Source organism: Terrapene carolina, unplaced genomic scaffold (assembly GCF_002925995.2).
Source record: "Terrapene carolina triunguis isolate 2854851 unplaced genomic scaffold, T_m_triunguis-2.0 Scaffold57, whole genome shotgun sequence".
Lineage (NCBI taxonomy): Eukaryota > Metazoa > Chordata > Testudines > Emydidae > Terrapene > Terrapene triunguis.
Window position 1 is genome coordinate 286506 of NW_020664408.1, and position 17476 is coordinate 303981.

Consider the following 17476-nt stretch of genomic DNA (forward strand, 5'->3'; position numbering starts at 1 on the left):
ATTTCAAACAATGAATACTCTGTTATTAAACTCATCTCTGATAATGGGAAATATTGTTACTTTTATTATCAGATTTTGAGCAGTATCTTTTCATCTAATTTGGGGAGTATTGCTTCCCCACTCTCCAAGTGTCTGGCAGAGATAGGGATCTGGATGAAAACAATTTGGCATAAACACAGATTGGATAAGATGAAAATGCTGCTTGTTGCAATCAAAACAAAGTCATTCACAGTCTCTGGGTCTCATTAGGCTCCTCCTGGTTCCTGGACTCCCCACTAGAAGTAATGGCCAGAAATACCTTCGTTCATCTTCTGTTGACCAAAATGTACCCTTCCCACTTGAATGCAGATTTTGACACTGTTACCTACAGCTCTGTCAACTTAGCACTTGACTACTGTAACACCCTCTATGTAGGACTCTTGGAATGCCAGTCAGCTGTTCAGCTAGTATAGAATGGAATGGCCTGTCTCTTAAGTACAGCAAGCCAGTGAGAGCATATACATCTGTACTTTGTACTCTTCATTTTATTCCTGTTCACTTCTGGGTGGAATTCAGATTGTTAACTATTGTCTATAGCACCATAAATGACTAAGACCAGTTATTTCGGAGACTGCCTCTTCCTCTATGGCCCCTCACTGCGACTGTGTTCAGCATGAATATTTTTGCTGTCAGTCTCCAGGGTTTATCTGGTATCAGGTATTTTCAGTGGCTGTGGAATTTCCTCAGGCTAGAAGTCTACCTGAGCCTATGGCTGGCTATGTTCAAATTATACATAAGCCTGAGGTGTTGAGTTGATAATGTGTAAATTTAGCTCAGTCAAAACATTTCTTAAATTGAAGTGTGTATTCATGGAGATACAGAGGGAGGCTGTGAGAGAGAGCTATTATACCTGGGAAAAATTAAATATTTGCATTACAGCTCAAGTTTTAAGCAAGCTTTGGAAGCCCTGCCGCAACTCTTAAGTGGAGCAGACAAAAAGTAAGTGTACTTGTACTTCCTTTAACATTTATAATACCACTCGCAAGAGCACTGGTTTTTTAGTGCAGTAGCAAGATAGTGGTGCTGAAGAATAAGTTATGGCATTTGACTTTTGTGAGTCACAGAATGGCAGCCCTGATTCAGTGTGGCACATTAGACCTAAATTTTACAGCAGAAACTTTGGCTTTATGTGACACTGCTCTGTTCCCTAGTCCAGTCTAATCAATACAGTATCATTTTTGAATTACAGTCAATTATAGCTTTTCATGCTAATTTTCAAGTTTCAGTGTGCTGCATTGTTTTATTCTATTGAATACCAATAACTGCATTGGAGAAATAGCCAGGGAGGAAAACTGAAGGTTTTGACGGTTGGTGTTTTGGGGAACTTGGAAGACAGTTTTGTTTGGTTTTGTAATCCAAAGGCTTTAAATAAGAGTGGAATGTAGCACTCCTTTAAATTCAGAAGAACAGGAAATTTAATTCCTCTTTCCCAATCCCAGCAGCCCTTGACAAAGGCATTCTGCCATGCTACATCTAAACCAGTATCTATACAGTGGCGGATAAGCACATTAGCTTGATGTTTAGACTAAAATCAGAAATAGTGCCAACATTTAAATTGTCATAATTAACTTTCAGAGTTAACACCCATTGTGGTGAATGGACAGATTCATGTCTCCAGACCTATTGTTTCAGGCTGTCAGCAAATTCAAGCAAATGTTGCTGTGTTCATTTCCACTGTTTATTCACAACTGAAGGGCTAGAAACTTCATTTTTTTCCTAAATGAAAGCTTAGATTCTGGAATATAATTAAAAACTAATAACTTTTTTAAAAATAGCCACTTATACCATCATCTAATTGTATTATACAAGGGCCCTTGATACTGGCCCAGAAGGATTCAGATCTGAAGATGATGGCCACTGTGACCCCAGTCTAGCAAAGAATTTAAGTATGCACTTAGACTAAAGCATGTTAGTAATGCCATGTGATAAATGGGCCTACTCACACATTTAAGGTGAAGTATGTTATTAGTGCTTCACTGGTTTGGGGCCAGAGTGCTCAGCACTTTACAATGTTGAGCCCATAATGAATGTATTTACACACACAATCACACGCACACATGTCTCAGAAAAACAAACTTGGTATTGATTTGTGTTCTGTCTATGAAACTGAAACCAAAGATGTGTGAAACATTTGCACGGAATTCATTCAGACATTACCCTAGTTCAATATTCTGTAGACACAAGCAAAGTATGCTTGCACAGCTACAACATTTGTGAACCCTGCCTCCCTGCAATGGGCCTCCATCCATTTATCCAACAATTACTCCTTGCTCCTGCCAGCCACAAGCCTCAAGACCTCTCCCCACCTTTTAGAGCTCTACAGGAGGGTCTGAAGATAAAAAAGGAGCCTCTTTTGGGGTAAGGAAGGTTCCCCTTTGCAATTGGAGTTCATCGAAATTAAACTTTCAGACAAACCCGTTGGACTTGGTATGTTTCCAACCACTGTGCGCTGAACTACAGAGGGCGGTTCACAAACAAAGCACTGTACAGTTTTTACAGCTCTACCTCCACCCAGAGGGCAGCTCTGAGGCCCAGAGAGTTAAGGATGTGTTCTATACCTTAAATTATTTTCTCAGGTATGTTACCACTACATCTGTAAACTCCCCCACACCATTCATGACCAAATTAAAAATAATTATGTTAAACGTATTTTTTATGGAATGATTTAGAGCTGCTGGTGTTACCAATAACATGCTCCATGTAATATTGAAATATAGCCTGCATGTGAATGATGGATGTCCTCAGTAGCCTTTCCCAGAGGGGCTATTGGGGAAGTGGGTATTAATTTGTGCTTTCACTCGCTGATCGTAGGAAAGACACACACCTGTTAATTTTACAGCACACAACGTATTATTTGTTTTTTGAAGGAAATGATTGACATCTGCTTAAAGGAAGCCTTCAATGGATTTTATAAAATTGTGTAGGCTGCCCTTTCTTGCTTCTTTTGATGTAGACCTAAAATTTTGGGGGTTTTCCCCTCCCCCAAAAACACTTAATTTTACCTTAGAAATATGAATTCTGATTTTCCCTGGTTTTGCTGGAGGAATTTCTTGTCAATCTGAGATGTTCAGTGTGACCTAATTAAAGCGATGGGAGCATTGAATCTTTAACAAAGACACCCTGTCACAAATACTCCATATGCGTTGTAGCTGAAGAGGAAAGACGGTGTGTGGTTAAGGCACTCGACTATTGTTCAGGAGATCTGGTTTCGATTCCCAGCTCTACCACAGACTTCCTGTGTGACTTGGGACAAGGCACTTAACCTCTCTGTGGCTCAGTTCCGTATCTGTAAAATGGGGGTGATGGTACTTCCTTTCTCCCATCCTTTGTCTAGTGTTAGATTGTAAATTCTTTGATGCAGGAACTGTCTCTTATTACATGTATGTACGGTGCCTAGTGCAGTGAGACCCCCAGTCTCATCTGAGGCCTCTAGCCATGCCTGTGACACAAATCATTATCTTGAGTTCAATAGGTGCTAACATAAACAATAAAGCGTTTTAAATAGCCTGATGGAAAATCTCGTTACCTTGCATTTGCTCAGCTTTCAATCTCTTGACCTTTTTTTGGTGTTGCCATTTCACTAGTTCTCCAGACACCATAGTCTCTTCCTAAGTAGCAAACCAGACTTTTACCCCCCCCCCAAAAAAGTTCAGACCACATTATTTTGTGCTGCTACTCTGAAACCTGACATTATTTTGTGTGTGTTTGTGTTTTCAGGGTGGTTGGCACTGTACAGACACAGAGAGAGAAACGTTTTCTGTCCAAAAGAGTTTATAGTCTAAATAGACCTAGACCATAAGGAGGGGAAAAAAGGTGGGAGGCTGGGAGAAACAAGCCTACTTTTTCTTTTGCAGGTTACCTCTTTAATGAAAATTTATTTTTGAAGATAGCATTTATATGAAGGCAAAAGCATACAACTTGATAATACCTCTGAGGCTATGTTCTTCCATGAGCACATAATTTTTACTGTCCCCTTATGCAGCAGGTTAAATATAACATGTGCTTGCTGTACATCTAAACATCAGCTATATATGGATTTGTAAACAAGTGCCAGCATTTGATCTGATTTAAGTTGACCATGTATTTGAGAACACAGAAATAACTGCTAACGCTTTAAGTAGGGTTTTCCTTTATCATCCTATTCAGCCACGTGAAAACAGGCTCCTTGTGATGCATTCTAAAAGTACAAGCTTGTGGGACTATAAGAAAAAGTGGCAAGTTAACACAATCTGGTCCTAACATTCCCGATGCTCCGCTACTGATTCCCTGAAAGCTGCTGCTTCCAGTATGTGTCTGTTGGTGTCACTGCAGTGGAATTTGTCATTTTCCTGCTATATTGTGAGAAATTACACCTCTACCTCGATATAACGCTGTCCTCAGAGCCAAAAAATCTTACCGCGTTATAGGTGAAACCGCGTTATATCGAACTTGCTTTGATCCACCGGAGTGCGCAGCCCCGCCCCCCCGGAGCGCTGCTTTACCGCATTATATCCGAATTCGTGTTATATCGGGTCGCGTTATATCGGGGTAGAGGTGTATAAGAATTTTCATACTAAAATGAATCAGAAGTCTCTGTGTTCAAGTATCTGGTCTCTAACAGTGGTTTATACAGGATCTGTTACCAAAGGATGTAAAACTACTTCAGAGCACCCAGTTGTCTGACATGATACTGTGAGAGGGTAAGAAAGTACTAGAGGAACTTGAACGCAAAAGAATAAGATTTTCCTTGCATTACCCACAATAAGTAGATTTTTTTTAAAAAAAGATAAAAAATAGGTGTGCATCTACAGTACCTGCTTTTGTAGTAGTGCATGTTTGTTCCTGGTATGCTATACTGGAGAAACTGAACTATTTAATGTATACAAAAATATTACTGCCTTAATGTGTCCAAGTTCAGAGAGCTTGGGATATATGCTACATTAATTACCTTCTAAATAAATGGGTAAACCTAACTTGCAACACCCCAAATCTGTAAACTCCAAACTGCCAAAGTTATACAATGTTTTCTTTTTTACAGGTTATTAGAAGAGCTACTAAACAAATTTAAAAGTAGTATGCACCTGCAGCTCACCTGCTTTCAAGCTTCTTCAGCAATGATGAAAACATAGACGACAGCAAAATGCAAGCATCCCACAAAAGAACACAGATAAACATACTCCCATTACTCCCGTCCTTTTTCATTTCCTTTGAACACTTAGCTGAATACTTTCTCATTGGAGTGGTGTTTCAGTTTACTGGCAAGCAATGGTGTGATTCATGTGGTGTAGCCTTCAAAGTAAGAAAGATTATTAGAAATGCCACTGTAAAAAAAAAAATTATCTATTGTTTTTCATCGTATCAAGGCGGTTAGACGAACTTTGCTCTAATATCCTCTTCACAGCTGTATGTTTATAGAGAAATCTTCATTTGTGTGCTGCAAAGTATATTTCATTTGTTAGAAATATATTTGGAAAATGGGGCATGTTAGACATTTCTGAATATCTCTGTGTACCAGTTTGAAACTCCCTGGATGCACAGGAATGCTGATGAGAACAGATTTCTATATTGGCATGTTGTATAAACTATCCAGATGCATACTACAAATGTTACTAACTGCAGATGGCTCTAATACACATTCAAATATAGTATGCTGGAGAAGAAGCTGCATGTTTAAAAAATTTAGCACTTTAGGTAATTTCTCTGCCATTGTCTTCAAGTGCTCACAAATCTGACTTCTTGGTGTTTTTTAAATTCAGCTGATCTCCTGGGCGGGGCAATACTGTGTTGTCTATTCCAGTTCAGTCAGAAAGTCAAGGTTAAACGTATAGCCGAAATATAACAGTGTGGTTACCTTTTCAGTGGCCACTTAACAGCTAGTGACTACTCTGCGTTGTAAATGCAAGCATCGCAGTATTTTAAATAATCTAAATCTTCACTAAATCAAATATTCTTTATTGGTTAAGGGCCAGAAGAGCAAACAACTTCTCAGATAGTCAAAAATAAGCTCCCAATAGTGTAGTGTTGGCCACTGGATTTTGCTGCTTCCTTCCCACTTCCTCTCCTGCCTTTTCTCCTTCTTTTAGACTTACTCCCTCTGTCTGCCATCCCTCCCTGGTTGTATCATTCTCATCAGGAAATACTGAATCCCTGTGGTGGGTGGGTGGAGATTAAGCAGACCAAAGACAAATGCTGTTGTTACTGCCATAGGAGTGTAATCCTAGAAGCTGTGTATGTATTGTGGCTTCTCTACTGACCCTAAGGACTCACATGCTGTGACTTAATGTAAAGTACAGGAAATAAAGATGCCATAAACTAAAACAAATATTAGTTAGTATAGGCTGTTAGTTTTGGGGACTTGTTTTTTTTTATTGATCTACTAAACTAATAATGGCCAATAATTATCTGCTGTTTATGTATTTAAAGTTATTTTGGCCTGGTTTACAGAAGCCATAATTTGAATTCACAAAATATTTTTCATGAATCACCAGAAATTCTTTATCTTGCCAATACAGTTAAATGCTTTAAAAATAAAATATAGAGCTTCAATAATAAACTATGTGTTGCCTATATATGTAGCTAAATAAGCATTAAGAGCATTTTAATGAAAATCTAAAACTTTTTAAGTGTATATGCTTATTGAGGGAGTATTAAACAGTTACCTGGACCACTGTTGTTTTCCTAAATCTGTTATCTAACCTAAGCTGAGTATATAAATTTATAGTCACAGTTTCTGATATGATTGTACAGTTTGTTAGACCTGTAAAGGCACTAACTTCAGAATAATAAAGTGGTGTTTAAGCAAGATGACCATTAACTTTTTGTGATTTCATTATTTTTGAAGAATTTATGACCACCTTTACATAATATGTGAGGTTTTATATTTGCATCAGCTAAGTTGCAACATTTCTGAAGCTTTTATGCTAAAGTAAGAAACATCCCTCAGAGTGTCATTATATTGGTCACCTTATGTAACAAGAGATTGGTTGTTCTCTTCAAAACCTAAACCAAGCCATTTGCTTTTAGTTCAGTCTTTCTACAATCATGCTGAATGTTACTGACAGAGGGGCTAAGAATAATGGGAAAGGGATTGCATGCTACTTGAATTAAACATGGTGAGGAAAGGGGTCATGAACCAGTGTAGTACAAGAGTATTAGATTTCAAGAAAGCAGATTTGGGGAAAATGAAGAAACCTAATGAAGAAGGTGCAATGGAAGAAATTATTAAAATCTACTTGTGTGGAAGAGGGGTTAGGAATGCTACGATACCATAATTAAGGTACAATAGACGACAGTTCCTCTGAAAAAGAAGATTATGAGGAACAAGAAGTGGTCAATGCGGCTTCAGAAGGACCTGTTCAAAGATACAGTGAGTAAAAAAAACTTTACTGGAAATGGAAAAGCATTGTGGGGACCACACCAGAATATATAGTCAGATAAGACTTGAAGAGAGCACAAATGCAGATGCACACACACACACTTCATGATAGCAAAAAGTGTTTTAAGGGTTAAGAGTATTTATAAGGATGTACGGCTTAATGGCAATACTAGAGAAAAATTCAGCCAATTAGTAAATGGACCTAGATACTACCCTGAGAGGCCTCTATAAGGCCAAAAAATCAGCAAGGTACTTAAGAACATGCCTGGCTTTAAGTGTCATTGGTACTGCTCACATTCTTAAAGTTATGTACGTGCAAATGTACATCCCTTCTGAATCAGCATCTAGATGCCTAAGAAAGATTAATGACGACTCTAAAAGATTGAGCTGGGATTGTTGGGGGTCTTTTCATCTACCATTTAAAAGAAAAATAAACTTGGGAAATTGGGAAGTGACAAGAAGCATGTACAAATAGATCTTCACTAAAAATAACAGGTGCAGGACACCTTGGAAAATTCAAATACACATCTCAGTGCGTCCAGATGTTCTGCATCTTGAGGTGTTAAGGAATTAGCTCACAAAGGGCTTGTCCACGCGAGAGGGGTGTAAATTCCAGCGTACGTTAGGGTGTTTTGCATTACCTGTTCCTTGTGGAGCCTGCTGGTGCACAATGAAAATTCCGTAGTGCGTATTAATGCAGTCCTGTTTCAAACAGTACTGTGTTAATGCACACTCGGGAGTTTGTATTGTGTGCCAGCAGGGTCCACACATCATACCAGCTAGTGTGCCCCAAACTAGTGCCCGCTAGAATTTACGCCACTCTAGTGCGAACTAGTACACTGAGTAGATGAGCCCTAATTTACTGAACTACTGAGAATTACTTTTTGAAAAGTCACTGATGATTGGGGAGGTACCTAAAGATTGGGAGAAAGCCAATGGGGTACTGAAGTTAAAAAGAAAAAAATCTTAATCGGGGAGGAGTCACTTAGTTCAATTGAATGTCAGTCCTTAGTAAAATAAGGGGACAATCCATAAACATACAGAGGGTAGTGTCACCAAAAGAAACAAGCAATGTGTGGGAATGAAGAACAAATCCTGGCAAACAAACCTGAGTTTTAAAACATCTTCATTAATAGGCTGTGGAAGGTCTAGAGTACATCAATGAAATTTGCAGATAATATCTGAGAGAGAGTTGTTGAACACTCTTAGGGGCAGAGAAATAATACAGAAGAACCTAGAAGATTGGAAACGTGGATCAAAATCCTGCAAGCGTTTGCACACACTCTGAACTGTGACTAGGCAGGGGACTGCTCGTACTTAAAGTGAAACGTGTGTGTAAGACTTTGCAGAATCAGGGCTGTGATTTGTGGATCATGGATGTTGAGCAAATTCTGCCCACCCGCATGCATCAAAAGCCCTAAATATACCAGAACCAGTACAAATTCACTATCTGACAGCAAGAAGGAGGTGAGACACTTGTGCTGGGGGGGGCTGGGGCTGGACATTTTGTAGCTCTGTGAGGCTCTATGTGCTGTAGCACAAGGGGAAGGGGGATGACTGAAGGATTGAATTTACCCACTTACCAAACCATTGCCAAGCCTACTGCATCCCTGAGGAGAAGTGTACTAAAGGTGAGAGTTTTATTCACATACCCTATTGCCATGCAACTATTGAACCATTCATTTCTGGGTACGTCCATTACCAGAGAGAGAGAGACAGACTGGAGGGAAATCAAAGTGACAGAAAATGACTGAAGTACAACATAGATTAATCTATAAGGAAAAACCTAGAAAAAAATATAGCTAAAGTGAGCCACAAGTATGGGGGAACAGAATGCATGCCTGCAGATACTTGGAAAGTCTAAACACCAAAGAGGGAGGGGCATTGTTCAGAGTGATGCAAAACGAAGTGAAATGGGGATTAATTAAAAAGAAAAACTGGATTAACACAGAAAATTTCCTGACTCAGAGATCTATGACTTGCCAGGAACTTGCTGGAAGTCCCCTGCCTGCACACATTTAACACTTGACTGGTTAAAGCATTAGAAAATATATTCTAGAAACTATTTCTGAACTGACCCCTGGGGTTTTGAATTAAGTGGTTCAAGCGTTTTCCTTAAGTGTGTGTGATTTTTGTGACATCATGCAAAAATGGCATGTTCTAGAGATTATTCTGGCCTTGTGAGAATGGCAACATCAAGACAAGAATTTGGCTGTTACCATGATTACATGTGATCTTCAGTTCCTTTTAGAAAAGACAACATACAAACATATCAAAACTCCTGTTATATTGGGCCTCATCTAAAGCCCACTGTAATCAATAGAAAAACTCATTGACTTCAGTGGGGTTTGGATTAGTCCCATTGTTAAATTGTACATGAAAACCCAGGTGCACGCAGAAAATTTACTTCCAAAGAGACAGAGTTAACGTCTGTCCCAATCTGGGATCTCGCTAGGGAATGAGTGGGCCCTGCATCTTTTGCATTTGCTATAAGCGTGGAACCGTTTTGCAATGTGAAATCTACAGTGACCTTTATCAAAATAAATGAAAATTGAAATACAAGCAAAATGGTATCTAATCCTACAGATGGGCTCAAACCCTAAATTCAGCTCTGGATCTTGAACTCTGCACAGTTTTGGGTATTTTGATCTGAGGGTTTGATTTGGACCCATCTTGATCTGTGACAATAAGAGGACATTTGTATGTGTCAGCAAATCTGCTTCATGTTATGAATTGTGGCACACATGGGCACTTGGAATTGTAATATTTGGCTAGAGCTGGTAAAATATATGTGACTATTGTCAAAACAATTGGCAGCGCTTGTATTACTTGCCATGCCAGTAGAGCTTATTACGTTGTGCTGTAGAGCATAAATATGACTTGGAGTGTCTGGGCTTCAGGACTCGATGTGAACTACGTCTGCAGCTAACCTTGTTACACCGATGGCAGACCTCAATGGGACTAGAGTGATGGCAAGTCTGTTAGCATTTCTGATGTAAGCCATGTTGTTGAGAGGGTTACATACTGTCACGCAGCAGTAAAATAGTCACTCTGGCATGGTAATTAACCTAAAAGTTCTTACTCCAGGATCAAATTTTATACCCAAGGAAAAAGGCTAAGCAATTTTAAAATAATGCCAAACAATTTAAAAGTTTATTAGATAGAGACTCTTATTGGCTCCTTTTTATCTCAGATATCCTTTTTAATGGGATCGACACATTTGTTTATATCTGTCCAGGGGACAGAATGGCTTAGAGGGAATTAATAAGGGGGTTTAGACTTTGTTACCTCTATGTCACTGCTTAATATCAAGGCAAGGCAGGTAGTGACCAAAAGCTGTTACTATCCAACTGCTATACCACCTTGAGTAACGATCATAAACTTTTCATATACTAGGAAGGCTTGAGGCCTGGTCATCATGTGGATAGTAAACAAAACAACAGGTGCTTCAGGAAATTGTGGTGATTGTTTAGCAAGTGGCAATCTATACTGGAACAATGTCTCAACATGTTAGGGGGGCACTAAGTGTCTATTGAATGACACAAAATCGAGTTTTAAAAGGTTCACACTGCAGTTTCAAATGGATATTATTTGCATTGCTAATGGTTTATAATATGATAGCACCCTCAGTGTTGTAGACACTGTATAGACAAATGCAAAGAGCTTATTTTATAAACTGCTATTAATTTCCTTCCCTAAACTGTTGTGCAGTAATACTAAGCACTAACAGCAGCTGCATTTCATTCCAGAGGTGGCTGCTTTTCTTCCAGTGGTAGGCGAAGTGATTTTCTTATTAAATGCAAAATCCTAGCATTAATGCACTGTTAAGCTCCAAATAACGTGCATGCACGTGTCAGGCGATTCCTAAAGTGAAGGCTGCTTCTATATTCCTTTCACTCAATTGGAACAAAAATAGAAAATGCTACATAATGTAAAATGTAGACAAGATACTTTTGCAAGAGCAACCTTATGTATTAGCATGTTCCGAGTTTGATATTTCTACTTGAGCATTTCAGTAAACATTAGTCTTTTGCATTTTGTTTCTTTGGATTATTGAAGAACAGAAAAAAAATCCAGAGCTATTTTTCTGAGGGGAGCATTACAAATATTTGTCTTCACCTTTGTAAATTTCTTCATCTAGAGCTACCGTGTGTTAAAGGCTCCGTGATGCAGCAGCCTTCTTGTCCTCTACGGCTCATGAGCACCATTAATTCCAAGTGCAGAGATTAATGGGCATGAGTTCTTTAATACAGAGCTATTGGCCTGTGATTTTTTACAAGTTCTTCCAGTTTCCCCAAAGGAGTAGGCAGGCTGTTATATAAAGTCCTGAACAAACCCACTTAAAGGGTTATATCTACACTGCAATTAGACACCAGTGGCTGGCCCAAACCAGCTGACTTGGGCTTGCCGGTCTCTGGCTGCGGAACTGTTTAACTGCAGTGTAGACATTCTGGCTTGGGCTTCAGCCCAAGCTCTGGGATCCTCCCACCTTGCAAGATCCTAAAGCCCAAGTCCCAGCCCAAGCCCACTGCAATTAAACAACCCCACAGCCGGAGCCCCATGAGCCTGACATCAGCTGGCACGGGTCAGCCGCAGGTTTTTAATTGCAGTGTAGACATACCCAAAGTGCTTAAGCCCTTTAAAAGAAGATAGTTGTGAGCAACTTAAATGAAGTAGCTAGCTGCCTCCTTCCATTAGTAACAAAAGATCTTGCTATTTTGGGACTAATGAAATTAACAGGTAAGACAATTTTTTCTAAATGCAGCTGTTTTTCAGTTGTCAAAGTGAACCTTTTCTGATCAGAATATATGGGCAAAATGTGTTTTCTTTTCCTCATGTTCTCATTACATAAAATAGTGTAATCAATTCGGCTGAAACTTTCTTCTTGTATAGAAAATTCTCAAATTCCTTTTGAGTTGGAAGGTTTTGAAAAAGGAGGATCAGAATAGAAATCGGAATTCAGCTTTATCTGTAGCAGATCTTGGTGCATACTATATACTTATGATTGGCTTTTAGACCATTTGGCATCTTTCTGGATCAAACATCTGTAAATCATTGTCAATAACAGATTGAGGGAACAACAAGGTGAGAGATATGATTTGAATTTGGTCTTAAATGGAACCTCCTTGCTTGTTGTTTCTAAATATTTGGATGATCTAGGAACAACTGGGAGGTCCTGGTCTGTCTCAATTTCAGTGCCATGGGGGGTTTGTGCTTTAACATTTCTGTTAATTCAACAAAAGTATGTTGAAATTCTCACTGTGGTAGAAGATTCTGCTTCAGCAAAAAGAGCATTTTCCTCATTTTTTTATTTTTATTTTATTTTAGTTGGTCATAAGCAGATTTTCAGCATATATTATCAAATCAGATAGCATATAATGTAAAATTAGCAAGATGAGAAAATCCTCATCACTGCTCATTACTCACATTTTCTGATGAATTTTGTTCATTGAAGTGGCTTGCATTTTTTATATTGACAAAGAGGTGATTTCCCCTTTCAGCTAATCTTTTAGATATTCAGTAGATAATTATAAAATCGAAATGCTAATGTTCTACTTAGCATTTTTGGGTTGTGAACTAAATAAGTAGGTAGGTTCACAGAGAGATTTGAGAATGAGTTAATAAAGCCAGGGCAGCTCTGAAACGTTATAAGGTAAATGTTTGAATGCAACTTTTCTAATCACAAAAGCATGCATGCATGGGGAGGCAATCTCCAAATTTTTCTGTTCAGGCATTTGAACGTCAGACTTTCAAAGTGGCAGAAGGTGATCCCTCCATCCAAATTGCACAATAACATGTTAGCTATGATCATCTGAGTTTATAAAATGCCACCAGCCAAAAGATAGAAGTAAACCTCAATAAAGTCCTGCATGTTGTAAGAAGAAAATCTATCATGCATTCTGAAAGCTCACAAAGTAATAATGTCCTTGAGGAGAGCACCTTAAATTCTTTGGCACAAAGAGAGAGGTACATCACATAGGGAGTGCCAGGGGGGATCAGACCTGTGGTCTATCCTGTCTCTGACACTGGCAAATACCTGCTGCTTTAATAGGTTATGTGCTAGCAACTGTGGTCAGCTGCTTAAACCCTGAATCACTAGGACTTATATCCCTTCTTTAAAAAAAAAAAAAGTGGGGGAAGGGAGGTTATGCTATCTAATTTAACTGGATATTCTCCTTACCTATATAAACACTGAATACTTTTTTGATTCTTACTAAGCTGTTGTCCTCGATGATACCTTTTGACAATTAAATCCCACGGGTTAAGGATGTGCTGCATATATTTTTTAAAGTATCATCATAAAAGAACGGCAGTATCATATCTAAACTGTGTACTGTGATGTGACAGCTGGGGTCAGTGTGCAGGCACTGGCTGGTGTTGGTGGCCTGTGCCATACAGGAGGTCTGACTTGGGGGTCCCTTTTGGCCTTAAACTCTATGAAAATACCTCAGAATTATTTTCAAAAGCACAGCCCTAGCTCTTGATTGTAGGTATTTAGGCCCCGATTAGCGTAGTATCTGGGCACCTGACAATCTGTAATGTATTTTCCATCACAGAAGCTCTGTGAGGCAACGTACTACTATCCTCATTGTCCAGGCCTGGAGTTAAGACACGGAGAGGGGAAGGGACTAGCCCAATGTCATTTTAAAAGTCGGTGGCAAAAGACTTGAACCTAGGTAGCCCAAGTCCTAGGTTAGTTGAAGGGTGGCTGTACTAAAGTGTCAGCTTGTTGACACATGTTCACATAATAACCTATGCCTGTGTGTATAAAGACATTATGCTCTTCATAGTGCAACATCCATTGAGATTAATGGGAGATCTGTCTGCTTACAAAATAAAGGGAGAATGTGCCTCTTTGAAAAGACTCTTTTCTGTGTGGCCATTGAAATCTGCAAGTGTTTTGTATTAAGAATAAGTCTTGGATGTTACTAATAAAACAGATACATTAAACTTAACTTCCTATCTCTAGCAGCTGGTTCAATGACATGTCTTCTGGCAACATTAGACTTTCTGAGATTATGATTTGGAGAAGTTTCTGATTGTCTGATGTCTTGCAGCTTTATGTGATTCCATTGCTGGCGCTGTATTAAACTTGGCAATGTAGGGTTTTCTGGACTCTCATTGAAATCAACATATCAGAGTAGTAGTGGTGGTGGTGTCCTTTCTCAAGTGAAAAGTCTGGGAGGCCCGGTTATGTAGAAAAACCTTGACATCCGTCCATCAGTTTTGGTATTAGTAATAGATAAGTGTATAATGAATATATGGAGAGCTAATAAGGGCTCAGAAAAATGTGGTGGTCTCGTATGAATGGTTGGGTGTCTTTCCTCTGTATTGCTGCAAAAAGGCACGTGTACCAAGAGAACTTCCTGCCAGAAACTGCCTCCTCAGGAAGTCTGAAGAATCTGCAATTTCTCTTCACACATAGTTTCTCACTAAATCTGCCCATAACTTTCTGTGGGAACCCGAATCCCTCAGTTCTTCTTTGAAGAGTGTCCCTGTGGGTGCTCCTGTTTAGGTGATTGCCTGTAATTGGAGATTTGTAGTAGCAGTGCCTGGTTGGGTCGCATATGTGCTGTCCCCGCCTCATGCCGCTTCAGGTGGCTACATAGTGCCGTGTAACCCCCACCCCCACCTCATTCCTTCTCTACTGCCTTTGGCTTGAGTCGAAGCACTTAGCAGCGCCTCTGTACTTTAACCTAGCTAGTCTAGTTATTTAGTGAATAGTTCATTGTTGGCTAGTTTATAATTACCTCTCCTTCACCGTTTATTTTATTTCTCTTTTAAAAACCCCTTTTTTCTCTTATATTGGGATATTAAGTTTCAGTTGTTAGTGAACCTTTAGATTAGCATATTGTCCTCCCTCATGGGAGAAAACCCTTCTCTGAGGGGCATGCCCAGCTCCCCGGGTTTTAAACACTGCCTTACATGCAGACTCTCTATCCCAGTTTCTGATGGGCATTCACAGTGTGTCCGCTGCCTTGGCAAGACATCCATCCCGCAGAAGTGCTCACACTGCCATAACCTGAAAGCCTGAGCCAGGAAGGCAAGAGACCTGCAATTGAAACTCCTTATGATGGAGAAGTCTCTGCACCTCGCATCTGATCCCGGATCATGGACAACCCCCCGGATGCCAGTTTCCCACGGCAGCCTCTGACAGAGGCTCCCTTTTACAGGCTCAGGCAAAAGAGCATTCCACCAAGAAGGCAACTAAAAAGCGGGCTCAGACTTCCCCTCCTCAGGAATCCACCAAGAAACAGCATTCTCTAACTCAGCAGACCCTATCAGTACCAACTGCACCGGGACCTTCCACCTCTGAGGGACCATCCAGTATTGTGGGAACTTCACAAGCAAAGACCCTAAGCAGGCTAGCTCGGACAAGCGCAGCAATGGGAAAGCGAAACCCTCTGCCTCAGTACTATTGGAGCCAATGAGGCACTCGGCACCAAGCAGCTTGACATCACTGCAGGCTATGGTGACACCTTCTGTCTCCACAGTGCACAGAGCCCTATCCCTGGCACCAACAACTGCACCCCAGATGTCGGTACCACCAACAACACCTTTGTCAATACCGTTGCTCTTGGTACCGCTGCAATTCCTTTGCCACAAGAATTTCCTAGTCTCCTCGACGTCAGACTCTCCTCTCCTCGGTATCGACCTCACTCCAGCAGACTCCATACAAACCATCTGACCACACCATCTAGATTTGCTCCTCCCTTTTCAAGTGATGAGGACGATGAGAATGAAGGAGAAATCTACTCCTCCCATCATTCTTCACCTCTCCATATATCTGCCAGAGCAGGTCCATTGTAACAAAGGGACTATCACCTGGGACCTGAAACTTATAACTGGTACAGACATCCCTGGATGCCACCACCCATGGGGGGGGGGGGAAGGGATAACTCAGTGGTTTGAGCATTGGCCTGCTAAACCCAGGGTTGTGAGTTACTTGAGGGGGCCACTTAGGGATCTGGGGCAAAATCAGTACTTGGTCCTGCTAGTGAAGGCAGGGGGCTGGACTCAATGACCTTTCGGGGTCCCTTCCAGTTCTATGAAATAGGTATATCTCCATATATTATTTTTTCTTTCCCACCACAGTGGCTATACTGGGACCCATTGGCAGCGTACCACTGCAGATGCACTAAGCAGAACATTTTCCCAAGACACGAGTACTATGGAATATATTCAAACAGTGGGAGTCCCAACTATAGACCTCTTTGTGACAACTCAAAATGACAAGTGCCCACATTTCTGCTCCAGAGTGGGATTGGGTCCTCGTTCCCTGGGTAATGCTTTTCTCATCAAATGGGACACTTTCCCTCTGGCCTCTCTTCTAGCACGGGTCATACACAAGATCAGGACAGAAAACTCTAGAGTCATTTTAATAGCCCCCACATGGCCCAGGCAAACGTGGTTTCCTTACCTTCTAAAGATGGCCGTGTGCCCATCATGCACTCTTCCTCTCCTACCTCCTCTCCTCTCCCAATATGCAGGCCAGGTTCACCACCCAAATCTGGCAAGACTTCACCTCCAGGGGTAGCTACTCCATGGCTCCGAGAAGCCAAAATGACCTGTTCAGAGGAAGTAAGGGACATTCTGTTAAATAGTCGTAGACCAACTACTCAACATACATACCTGCACAAATGGAGACGCTTCAATACATGGTGCCAAAATAGACAAATTGTGGTGGTTTCCTCTCCTCTACCATTGGTACTGGACTATATATTGGAATTTAAGAAATCGGGCCTCTCCATGAGTTCGGTCAAAGTACATCTCGCAGCTATCACCGCGTTCCACCACAAGATGGATGAGTTCTCAATTTTCGTTCATCCAATCACCAAGCATTTTCTCAAGGGCCTTCGTAACATCTACCCCAAAATATGAACCCCTACTTCATCATGGGATGTCAATTTGGTGTTACAAGGCCTTACTGGACCCCCATTTGAACCACTAGCAACATGTTCACTACTCCACCTTTCAATGAAGGTGGCCTTCCTCATCACCATCATGTCCCCTCACTGGGTAGGGAACTGAGAGCCCTCACAGTAGCACCCCCCTCCCCCCATATATAACATTCTTCAAAAA

General features: G+C 40.5%; 1 protein-coding gene across 1 annotated transcript in view; it reads left to right on the forward strand.

The window, feature by feature from the left end:
- LOC113407947 (exocyst complex component 2) overlaps nucleotides 1-6820 on the forward strand; it is a 208636-nt gene extending 201816 nt beyond the window's left edge. The window contains exons 24-25 of the mRNA XM_026658988.1: nucleotides 840-978; nucleotides 5057-6820. Coding sequence (XP_026514773.1) covers nucleotides 840-978; nucleotides 5057-5147 — 230 coding nt within the window. The 3' untranslated portion in view covers nucleotides 5148-6820. The remainder of the gene's footprint in view (nucleotides 1-839; nucleotides 979-5056) is intronic.
- The last annotated feature ends 10656 nt before the right edge of the window (nucleotides 6821-17476 follow it).